General features: G+C 45.0%; 1 protein-coding gene across 4 annotated transcripts in view; it reads right to left on the bottom strand.

Moving 5' to 3' along the window:
- Positions 1-11,199, bottom strand: part of SNRK (SNF related kinase) — a gene marked incomplete at its 5' end in the record, with an annotated part of 63,627 nt that extends 52,428 nt beyond the window's left edge. For 2 of the 4 annotated variants that reach the window (XR_014326511.1, XM_082848233.1), the window contains one exon: positions 11,108-11,199. Coding sequence is in view for 1 of the 4 variants with exons in the window: in XM_082848235.1 (XP_082704361.1) it covers positions 7,683-7,732; positions 11,108-11,197 (140 nt within the window). Of the gene's footprint in view, positions 1-7,682; positions 7,733-10,985; positions 11,012-11,107 lie in introns of those variants that run through there. The other 2 variants (XM_082848235.1, XM_082848234.1) reach the window with 2 other exon arrangements.
- Between the last annotated feature and the right edge of the window lie 1,340 nt (positions 11,200-12,539).

The following is a 12,539-nucleotide window of genomic DNA, read 5'->3' as shown; positions in this document are numbered from 1 at the left end:
GTATATCAAACAAAGGTCTCCAACTCACACCTCTCCCTAGGAGAGGGGAGGAAGAGCACACTGAGCAAAGGTGGTTCCGTGTGGATACTCATTATCAACCAGTCCATGGCATGAGAAAGCCGGTCACACAAAGAGCCATGTGCAAAAATGAGGCTACTTCTATAGCCTCTCTACACTTCGGGATATTACAAATGCCCCCCCAAACCAGACCACGAATATTCAAATACACAAAAACCTCCCAAACAAATTACATGCTTGAAAAAGAGTATCTGTGCCAATACCCTCCCTCCAGTACATACAGCTAAAAGATGAGTTTTTATAAAGCCACGCTAAAACTGCATTTAAGCTTCTTATACATGGAAATTATCTGGTATCTTTTACAAACGCCAAAAAAATGAACACTGTTACTCTTACTTAGGGAAAAAAAATGAACACTGTTACTCTTACTTAGGGGAAATATCGGACTAAACGTATGTTTAGAGAAAAGCCAACTTAAGTGAAGGAACTAACACACTCTCCATGAAAATTACTGCCCTGATCTAACTGCTAAAATTTCAAAGATACCTATAACAAAAATGGTATAGGCTGGAAAGAAGACAGTAGACTCAATCCTCCAGGAACATCAACAACCTCCAGATCAAGCTTATTTTTAAACACAACCCCAGTGGCAGTCACCACTGCTGCTCCTTTCATCCAAAGTAAACAACATTCCACATTTCTAGAACAGCACTCCTCCTCCTGGGTGTTAACAATATAAGCTATAAATCAAAGATGAAGAAACCAGGGAATTCCCTGGCGGTCCAGTGGTTAGGACTCTGCGCTTCCACTGCAGGGGGCGTGGGTTCGATCCCTGGTCAGGGAACTAAGAACCCACATGCAGCGGGGCACAGCCAAAAAAGAAATTAAAAAAAAAAAAAGAAGAAGAAGAAACCACAAACAGGTCAACACGTCCCAAGTTACGGAAGAATCCACAGTTCTTCACTGGATTGGCTGAATATTACTATGTGGGTATCAGGTAGTATCAGTCTGTAGCCACTGAATGGAATCAAGATGGAAACTACAAATTAGAAGATTTCAGTCAACCATTTATTGAGAAATGTCCCAATAGACAAAAATGTACCTCCAAATGTCTAATAAAGTATTTTTCAAGGGAAGGTAACTGCCTATTGAAGTATGTTCTGCAAGTTTTCTTCGAGGTAGTCAATTTTAATGGACTCAGGGCCACTGAGGTAACCAGGAATGCCAGGCTGAAAAGCCTGCTCCAGTCTCTTGAGGCAGTGACTGGGTTGCCAACACAGATCTATCATTTAAAGTGCTGGTTTAAGTCATCTTTATTTCCTCTAAGTAAACAAGCTATATTCCAGGACACATCAAGGAATTTTTGAATGAATTCAGGAGTCAGGCAATCCATTAACTGATGGAAAGCAGCAGTTAGTATTCGTAGAAAAAAAAATCCAAGCCACAAAACCTGGAGCAGCAGCACAGATAATAAGTTCAAATTCCTAAACAGAATTGCCTCTCATTAAAGTGATGAAAAATGTTAATAAGCAGGCTTCCCTGCTGGAGCAGTGGTTGAGAGTCCGCCTGCCGATGCAGGGGACACGGGTTCATGCCCCGGTCCAGGAAGATCCCACATGCCACGGAGCGGCTGGGCCCGTGAGCCATGGCCGCTGAGCCTGCGCATCCGGAGCCTGTGCTCCGCAACGGGAGAGGCCACAACAGTGAGAGGCCCGCGTACCGCCAAAAAAAAAAAAAAAAGTTAATAAGCATGTCACCACTTCTACCTGATGGTAAAGTGAGATTTAAAAAATTAGTATGGTGACAGCCCTGGTATAAAGTGCCCACATAATAAATAATGACCTAAGCACAAGCTGGTATGTAGAAATTACTCCAAAATAAATAAAGCCAACCCACAATTACTCCTTTGCCAGGAAAACAGAATATAAATTGGAAGTTATGGAGAATTTAAAAACTTAATAATCTAAATCTCTCTTCCAAAGCTTTTATTAATACTGTCAAACTCACTTTAACTCCCTATCGTCTTTTCATCCCCCGCACTGATATTGTGACAAAGATGGTCATGAAAAAGTGGTCAAAAAAGAATGCTGGAAAAGAAGAAAAATAAATTGATCCATTAACAAAAATACTGGCACCTAACGTTTCATTGACTTTGACTTAAAAGGCAGAATCATTTGGGGATTCTCTCACACTATTGGGACTGCAAATTACCTTTCTGAAAAGCAATTTGGCAATACCTGTACCAAGAGTCTTAAAATAATTAATATCCTCGATTTAATAATCTTACTACTAGATTTATGTCTTAAAGAAATAAAGACATGAACAAATATTTATATTCAACAATGTTCAGTGATATTCATATATGAGAGAAAAAAAAAATCAGGGACTTTCCTGGCTGTCCAGTGGTTAAGACTCCACGCCCTACTGCAGGGGGTATGGGTTCGAATCCTGGTCAGGGAACTAAAACCCCACACGCCGCATGGTGTGGCCAAAAAAAAAAAAAAAAAAGTATATCTATCTATCTATCTCAGAAATAACCGAAAGGTCTACAATAAGGAAATGGTATACCCAACATTAACACTATGCTGCTATATTTTTAAGCTATTTAATCTCATGGGAAATTCTCACAATAAAATATTAAGTAAAAAAATTCACATACCAAATTTCATGGCCATAGGATCCCAATTTCTTTAAAAGCATATAATTTGTCTGCATATATACTAAAAATACCAAAGTGTTAATTGGTAAAATTGTAGTTTTCTGGGGCTTCCCTGGTGGCGCAGTGGTTGAGAGTCCGCCTGCTGATGCAGGGGACACAGGTTCGTGCCCCGGTCCGGGAAGATCCCACATGCCGCGGAGCGGCTGGGCCCGTGAGCCATGGCCGCTGAGCCTGCGCATCCGGAGCCTGTGCTCTGCAACGGGAGAGGCCGCAACAGTGAGAGGCCCGTGTACCGCAAAAAAAAAAAAAAAAAAAAAAAAATTGTAGTTTTCTTTCTCTTTATGCTTTTCTGTTCTTTTCAAATTTTTCACAGCAGATGTGTGCTACTTTTTAATCTAGGAAAGGCAGACGTTATTAAAATTTTGAATTTCTGTACATAATTATTCATTCAATTCACTTTTCCATTGAGATTTATAAAGTAAACCAATTTCCCTGAAAATATACATACATATTTATGTAATCTTAACAAACAAGACATATTCAATGAAATATTCTACCACCCTTGAGGGACAAAGTATGCAATTTCTTCGGGCTGAGGAAGGAACAGGAACACTGAGTCTGTTTTTATTAGCAAACATTTGAGCTCTAATTGTGTAGAACACAACACAGTCCCTGTCCTTTAGAATCTTACAAATAAGTTATCTACATATAAAAAGACAATCAATTATACAAGTTAACGTCAGTGAGTTCCGTCAAAGGAAGAGCAGAGGATACCAAAGGCAGGATCCCCAAGGACGGGGCAACCCACACATCAGGCCTTACCCTTCACCAGGAGCAGTGAGACACCACTCCTGACAGTGGGGGAAACAGGTAGCAGAGAAGTGCATATGGCTTCCGAAAGGAGAACGCCAATGTGCGTGAAGTTAGGCCATGGCGTAGAAGTGAGATAAGTTTAATAGGGTTAGGAAGGCTGATCTTGAAAACTACCTAGTGGCTCACCATTTAGGGAACTGTGATGAACTCTTAGCTTCTCAAAATCAATGGAAAACTTGCTAGACTAAATAATTCACCACATATCTATCTTTGAATGATACTTAAGGTTAATCCAAGTGCCATTAAAGAGTTAAAAATGCACAGAAGGAGCTTCACATCACAGAGCTGATATAAGCCTCAAAAGAAGAGAAAAACTCTAGGTTTTAAGACGCGAGCGACGTAAGAATAAGGTCATTAGAAAATTTAAACCAATTTAAAAACACTTCACTTTAAAGTTCCATAAACACCAATTTTTGTCTTGACTTACTAGATCTCTCTCATTATTACCCATACTACTTCCCTAAAAATCTATTACTAACCTAAATAGGTTTATATAGAAATGAGTCTTACAGCAAAACTACAGTTGGCCTTTCTTTTCATTGTCTCTTTTCAAGTTTTAAAAATGTCTTCTACTGCCACAACTGCCCGCTGTTTTGTTTTAATGCAGGTTTCAAAAAGAGTAAACAATTCAACTACTGGGAATCTATGTATGCACTGGATTCTTTACATATGTTATATAATTTATTCCTCACAACCAAGAATACAATGGAAGTATACTACCCATTTAACAGATGAGAAAGCAGGGTCAAATAGGATAAGGACTTCCTATGCCCCAGTCCTATGCCCAAGTAAGAGCTGCCTAAATTGACTCCTGGGCCCTGCATTTTTTCCTGAAATAATACAATGCCTCCCCCTTTGACGTAGGCCTTTCTAATTTCCTGGGAAACAACAGCACTAAAATAAATCTATTTTGACATTTCTGTTTTTCCTCCAATTCTGACATGCCATGTGAGTTACCTGACCCAGCAATCAACTAAGAAGAGGAAATGCCCTAATGCCACCAAAGTGCCAAAGACTTACCTAATAAACATTATTAATTAATAATTCCAGGGACTTCCCTGGTGGTCCAGTGGCAAAGACTCCACACTCCCAATGCAGGGGGCCCGGGTTCAATCCCTGGTCAGGGAACTAGATCCCATATGCTGCAACTAAAGATCCCGCATGCCGCAACTGAGACCCAGCGCAGCCAAATAAATAAATAAATATTAAAAAAGATTCACATAACTTGTAACAGAAAGTTTTGCACAGTAAACCTTTTTTTAAAGTTAAATAAATAATTCCATTAAAAACTTTTTGAAATGTTTAGAAACTGCTCTTCGAGAAAGGAAACTGCAGGCAAATAACCATTCAAAAGACAGACAGGTAATTACTGGTCATCTAAAAACTGAATGGCACCTTGAAAATAACTTCCCCTTCAGAGTTTGCATACAATTTTGTTATGGCAAGAGTCCTCCCCAGTGGCACAGAATAGCCAACACCAAGCAAGTAATTTAAGTACAATTTAGGAAGATTCTATTTTCTGCTTTAAAAAATTTGGGACTGAAAAAAAAAAAATAAAAATTTGGGACTTCCCTGGTGGCACGGTGGTTAAGAATCCACCTGCCAATGCAGGGGACACGGGTTCGAGACCTGGTCCGGGAAGATCCCACATGCCGCGGAGCAACTAAGCCTGTGCACCACAACTACTGAGCCTGTGCTCTAGAGCCCGCGAGCCACAACTACTGAGCCCGCATGCCACAACTACTGAAGCCTGTGTACCTAGAGCCCGTGCTCCGCAACAAGAGAAGCCACCGCAGTGAGAAGCCCGCACACTGCAACGAAGAGTAGCCCCTGCTCGCCGCAACTAGAGAAAGCCCGCGCACAGCAACGAAGACCCAAAGCAGCCAAAAATAAATAAATAAATTTATTTTTTAAAAAAATTTATCCTTACCAAAGCTGCAATTTTAATGTACTTTTGCATATTACATTCTCTCCATTTGTTTCTGAAAAAGCATTTTTCTTCACAAGAGGATTAGCAAATGCTCACAGAATAGGGGAACAAAGGATAAAATCAAGCCTTGAAACTGCAGATTGAATATTCTCATTCTAAATGTCTTCTGTAGTACTCATAATGCTTTATACCAATAAAGAGAGAACTGTTTAACCTGTAGTTAAACAGCGAGAGGCCCGCGTACCACAAAAAAAAAAAAAGAAAGAAAGAAAGTACCACAGGACATGGAGCCCAACAAATTACTCAACTTCTGCCAACAGGCATGTCTTTTTCTATAAAACAAAGATAATCACCACCTTGGACAGTTATTATGAAATCAAAAGGCGATAATACATATTGGCAAGTTGTGAGTGGGATCAAAATCACCCCAGCATTTTTTCCCCCAACTTTTCACAAATGGCTTCCGTCTCAGGAGAGTCTTATATTTTAGAGGGGTTGTATACTTACCTCCTCATCTTACTTTGATATCGGCACCCTCACCCCTTATTGGCCCAAGAAACTGCCCCTAAATGCCTGTACTGGATATAATAGGAAGGCCGCTGCCCCTCATTATTTACACCTCTCAAAGGGACAAGGAGGCTGGAAGAGGTGTTCTTTCCCCTAAATCTGCCTTCAGGAGTTCACAGGAGGCATCTCAGAGAAATTAATTTTTTTGTTTGAGCTAAGACCTGAAATTGGCCATGGTGGGAAAGAGGCCTTAGTGTGATTGGGACAGCAATCCATGCAGAGCAGAGTGTAAGAGACAAGGTTAGACAGGTAGGTAAGGGCCAGATACCCAAAGGTCCTTGTATCCTATGCACATCAGTTGACATTCCTCACATCTGGCCAGCCCCTAACCATGCTTCAGGGCCCAGCGTAAAGGTCACCTTCCTGACCATAGCCTCTCCCTCCCCTCCCACACTCCTGTACACCAGCTCCCCACGCCCTCTTTCAGCACCAGGCCCTTTTCCATTACGGCCCTTATCACAATTGTGGTTATATAATTATTTGTGTGATTATGTGATTAATAATCTGTGTCCCCCACTAGACTACATGATAAATTCAGCCCGCGTAAGACGCACGTCTGTTTTATTCAGCTCTCCATCCCAGGGCCCGCCAAGTCTGGCATCTGCCCAAAATATACAGGTATACTTTATTAAATGAACAAATGAAAGCTGGCACTAAGAAGCCAAGGAAGAATCCTGAGCAGGGGAACGGCAATCAGAGATGACAGTTAAACCACTCTGGCAGCAAAGTGAACATCAGATTGGAAGGGCAAGACTAGAGCTTGGACACAGGTAAGGAGACTAGTGAAAATGTCTCCAGATAAATGATTAAAGACTTAAAAATGAGGGCAGCCTGTACCTGGGCAGTGATGGCAAGGAGGTAATGGAGGAGACACGTTTAGCAAGTAGAATCCAGGAACTCAATGCACAGGGGGCAAAGCAAAGAGGGCAATCTAGAATGACTAGTGGAGAGTGGTAGCAGGTGGGGCCACTTACTGAGACAGGGAATTCAGGACAGGAACAAACACTTCTTGAGCGTCTACTGCATGGCAGTGTAGAGTGGAAGATTCGCTTCTAGCCCTGGAATTCTATGAATGAAGAGCAATTTCAATCCAACTCATTTGGATAAAATGGGTATGGTTTCCACTAATGGGCAACAAACTAAAGTTCAGATTTTTAAAGTTACTTCGCCAGGACACTTCTTGGGTACACTGACTATGTGTGAAGCATTACACTGGTCTGGGGATACAGAAATCAAAGAAGGGGTCTCTGGCCCCAAGGAGCTGACAGCCTTCTGGATTTGAGAAAGGTAACTGCACGTCAACAACTGAGAAACCGAGGCCCACTGAGGCTACGATTTGACCAGTTACATGTCCTGTAACCTACATTTCTGGAGCACTGATTTCATAATCAACATCACATTTCAGGCCAACATGTAGCTGAGGGGTTATGTGTTTAGACAGTCAGACAGACACCCCTCCCCCCAATCTTGCTGTGAGCCTGGAGACACTCCAGAACTTAAAACGTCATGGTGCATGGGCAGCCAATGCCCTCCAACTCTGAAGTAACTGCTGTCGTCACACGGCAGCAGTCTGGGGAATAGGACACAACAAGGAAGGAGAGAGAAAAAGGCCTTCTTTGTCAGGAAAGAGCCTACCTGAGCAGAGGCCAAACGCTGGAGGTGCCAAAGCAGAATCTCAGGAGGCTCTGGAAGTAACAGCAGAGAAATAAACGTTCAGGAAAGATAGAGCAGGAATCCTCTTTAGTCAGGTTCCTCCCCTACCACCAGCAAGAAATGGTTTCCCACAGGATCTAAGGCCTCAACCCAAAGCAGATACACGGAAAAACAAGATAAGGAAATAATCCGCGGTGTGAATAATGCAGCTCCAGATCATCCGGAACAGACAACACACTTCCAGGGCTCGCCTGTGAGGCCATCAAGTCCGCGAGGTTGTACACTGGCTCTTCCCAAAGGAAAACAAAATAAAACACGACCCCCTCCATCCCCAAAGGTACTGCCCCATTCCTCCCCCCTCCTTTCCATAGTCTTAAAAAAATCAAAAACAGCTGCACCCTGTCTCTACCTCCTCAACTCCCTTTCACCCACTTGGATCTAAGTTCTTCCTCCACCACCTGACCTTGTCTTTTCACCCTCCCTGAACCCTTGGAGCCCTTTCCCCTTTTCTCTGCCTGGGAACTCTACCCATCCTTCAAGACTGGTTCAACCATCACCTTCTCTGTGAAGCATTCCCGAGTCAGACTGTTCCTTGCCCAGGGGTCTTGCCTATGTCTCACCACAGCATTTGATCCTACTGTTATTGTTTACCTTGGTGTAAATATAATTTATAATAGCTTGGGACTTCCCTGGTGGCGCGGTGGTTAAGATTCCGCCTGCCAATGCAGGGGACACGGGTTCGAGCCGCGGAGCAACTAAGCCCATGCACCACAACTACTGAGTCTGCACTCTAGAGCCTGTGAGTCACAACTACTGAGTCCGCGTGCCACAACTACTGAAGCCTGCACGCCTAGAGCCCATGCTCCGCAACAAGAGAAGCCACTGCAGTGAGAAGTCTGCGCACCGCAACAAAGAGTCTCCAATCCCTGCAATGAAGACCCAACGCAGCCAAAAATAAATAATTAAGTAAATAAATAAAACAAAAAATACAATAGCCTGTAAAGGCAGGAACTAGTTTTTATTCACTTTTCTACTTCTATCCTCTAACCCAGGGCCCCAAAAGTAGACAAAGGCTCCATGAATAAATGATCATAGGTTAGTTTACCTTCAAAACTGCTACAAAGCACTCAACTTTTCCACCTAACTTGCTCTAAGAGCTGACCAGCACATACATGCACACTGGGAAGTATCCATATTCTAAATAATTAGTTTTCTTATAAAAGCATCTTAGCTAAAAATTCTACCTCTTGGTTGTTAGGCAAACAGCTGGCATGCAGTAAAATCAAGTCTTCAGAGCTCCTCACATCTACGTTTTTAATTCCTAAAATTCTGACCATGTGGAAAGCGTACTTGTACCCTTTTCTTCCTGGGCTGTGTAATGAGTTCTTAGGCTCAGACAAGCTGCTACAGGGGAGAAAACAAGCCTTATTTATACCAGTGCTTAGAACCTGGGCTGTTCAATATCTCCAAAATAAAGTTTTTTTCTCTATTTGGTTTCACTTTCTATATGAAACATCCATAGTAAAGTTTAGACCAATAGTATTTCCTGCACCCAGTAAAAATATCTGAAAGCCCTTCACTTTTAATAAGGACATTTGAAAGCCTTCATTTTAGGATTATGGGATTACATTTGACCCATAAAGTCTCAATCTATACTTCTGTTCTAGAATAATAAAAATTACATAACTTCTGAGTCCTTGTATGTTTTATACAAATGGATCTTACTGCAATAATACAGAAAAACTTACTAAAAATAGTAAAAAAATTAATACGGTGAGAGTAACTTTTCTGCACAAAAGAAAATAAAAACTGTGCAAATTTAAAAAATATAACGGTGTCAAAGTTCCCTACATGGAAAGCCTTAAAGATGGAGTATTAAGAAAAGTTAACACAGTGCACCTGACTTTCAATTACTATACTGCTTCAATAAGTGACCTTGGGAATGTCATTTCTCTCATTTCTAGTTCTGTAAAATGGGAATGTCACCTGTTTTCCTAATAGAGACAATTAGATAGTCAAAAGAATCAACATGATTTTTTTTTAAACTTGTCTAATTACTATGCGTTAATCACCACTAGTACAGAACATTTCTCTCCAGGAATCCAATTCCAAGAGAAATATTTAAGCAGACGGTGAAGACAGATTTCCTTAAGGAAATGATTTTATAAATCTGGAGAGCCATATAACAAGATTATAAATTAACAAATTGATTACATAAGCCTTGACAACCCCAGACGTTTAAGTACACCGATATACATTCTGATAAATTAGGCTGATTTGGGACTAGCACCCCAACCCCTTACAAGGAACCCAAACTGAGGCAACTGATGCTTGATAGGAATCAGGTGGAATCTGATCAGTATGCAGAACATTTGCAGTTCCATCACCTGCTAGCCATGCTTCACCTTTCACCATAAAACGTGAAACGCATTAAGTCAGCTTTACCACCTGCTCCTAAAACTGTGGAAATGTACTCAATTAAATGGGAGGGGAAAAAAGTAACTTGACAGTGTGAAAAATCCGATATCCTCAGACGTCTATAGGTTGAAGAACCCTACTGCTAAATCCCTCCTCTCTCCCCTCCAAATACTGGACTTGAACCGAATTCCCTATGAAGCGACTGAATTTTATCTGATGCAACTGTTGGAACAGCACAGCTCCAGGAACCACCCCCCGCCCGCCCCCCAGGATAAAAGGCTGTCACTTTCCTGGATCCCAAGTCCAAGTAAAAGGCAGGAAGGTTTCTGTAAAACGGTCCAGAAAGATATCAACAGGCGATGACTATGGAAAAGAACGAAGGTTTTCCAATCTGAAAAATTCTAGCTGTCCCTCGGGAACGGCACTGCTCCTCCTTCCTTACCCCGATGCCCTTTCTCTACAGACAACAATATCCCCATTCTATTTTACGGCTGCAGTTTTAGCAAGGAACCCCCCTGCTACGCCAGATTTCCAGATTCTTTTGAAAAAGGAAAACACCTTTGGTGAAGAATACACACCGCACAAGAAAACCTGGGAGCGGAGCCCAGCGGGCGCCGCACTCGGCCCGCTCCGGGGCGGGGCGCGGGGATGCGGGCGCCTCCCGAGGTGCCGCAATCCCGCCGCGGCCGCAAGGGCAGGGCCTCCGGGCGCCCGCGGCCAGCCGCCGCAGTGCCGGCTCCCATCCGGGCCCCGCCGCCGCCAGGCCGCGCCGCCGCCGCGCGGGGTCGGGGCCGCAGCAGCCGGGTCCCCGCGTCCTCCCGGGCGCGCGACGCGGCCGGCGCGGGGAGCGCGGAGCGCGCAACTTACTTTCCGCCTGCGGCGGGAGCCCGGCTCCGGCGCCCGGCAACGGCGGAGGCGACGGCGGCGGAGGCCGGCCCCACCCCCGCCCACGGCCGCCGCGCCCGGCCGCGCTCCGCGCTCGCCCCTACCTCAGCCAGCAGGCGGGCGTCCGTCCGCAGCGGCCGCGGCGCCGACAACTCCCTCCCGGCCGCCGAATCCCCGCACCCAGCGCTAATCATAATACCGAACAGGCGGCCGTCCGCGGGGAGGGGGTGGGGACCGACTTGCGCCTGCGCGGGGCGCGCGTCACTGTGACGTGACGCCGGGGCGGGGGTGCGGGGAGGGAGGGATGGGGCGGGGCCTCGGGGAGGGAGGGACGGGGCGGGGCCGCGGGCAGGGAGGAACTGGGCGGGGCCGCGGGCAGGGAGGGACGGGGCGCACCTGCGGGCTCCGGCGCGCGGGCTGCTGGAGGGCATCCTGGCATCATCCCTACCCCAGCGAGTCTGGGCTGCGGCTGGCGGTAGGAAGCGGGCGAGGTGCCCGAACAGAAGGGATGATGAAGGAGGAAGCACTAGGGACATGGGACAATGGCCCAGAAAAGTAGCGCGAGCCGTCGGGGGAAATCGGAGGGAAGGGATCGCGTCCTCACCAGACTCTGGGTCCTGGGACGCGGGGCCGAGGGCGCCAGGCGCTTTAACCTTTTAAAGTTTCCCCCCATCTCCCGCCCAGGTTTAAGCAAGGAAAGGGAAAAAATTCAATATACATTCATGTATACACATACATATTCTTTACAGTTTCTTCTCTTTGGGAACCCAATTTGAAGGAATTTTGTTGATTTTGTTGCCATTTTTAAAAAAGAGAAAAAGCCCAGCATCCGAATGCAGCGCTGGCTTTAAAGGTCAGCCGGAGACCCTTGCCTGGCCAGGCTGCCTCCTCTGGAAAAGCGTGGAAAGGCGAAAGGTCGTGGGAAGTATTAAAGCATGTGAAGTCAGGGATTCAGAACACTCCAGGCATTAACTGTGCACTGGATGGTTCAGCGGCATGGTCACCAGGTCGGTGGCTCCCGAAGGGACCTTAGCGCTCGCCGGAGAGGAGGGTTTGGGAGGGTGGGAGACAGGGGCAGGGGCTCACATCTCCCACCCTTGGAAGCTTGGCGTGCAATGGAGATCAGCTCTCCGGGTTTTCTGGAAGGGAGTGACAAGCCAGATGCCTGATTTCTCCAACCTGCTTTTTCCCTTAATGATTCTCCCTGCTCCCCACCCCTCCCCCAAGGAAGGACCCCTAGCAAAGAAGGACACAATGTGGGGGGAGGCGGGAGCTGCTTAGATGCTCCAAGTTTGATTAAATTGACTGGACGGAGAAGAAAAATCTAGATGGCTTTAGCAAATGTCTCTGCTGACCTGCAAATGTGAGAAGACTTCTCTTTTCAGACTGTCTCCTTGGCATCTACTTCGCATGTCTGAAGCCGACTGGGAAGCAAGAGTGGATTGTTGGGAGGTACAAACCCTCAGGGTAATAACAGAAGGTTAAAGGGGGACTCCTAGTTACCCTAAGGCTCTGGCATGGGGTCATGGATCATTG

This window comes from Leucopleurus acutus (genome assembly GCF_964270905.1).
Source record: "Leucopleurus acutus genome assembly, chromosome: 10".
Lineage (NCBI taxonomy): Eukaryota > Metazoa > Chordata > Mammalia > Artiodactyla > Delphinidae > Leucopleurus > Leucopleurus acutus.
Note: the sequence above shows the minus strand (reverse complement) of the source record. Positions and strands in the feature narration are given on the sequence as shown.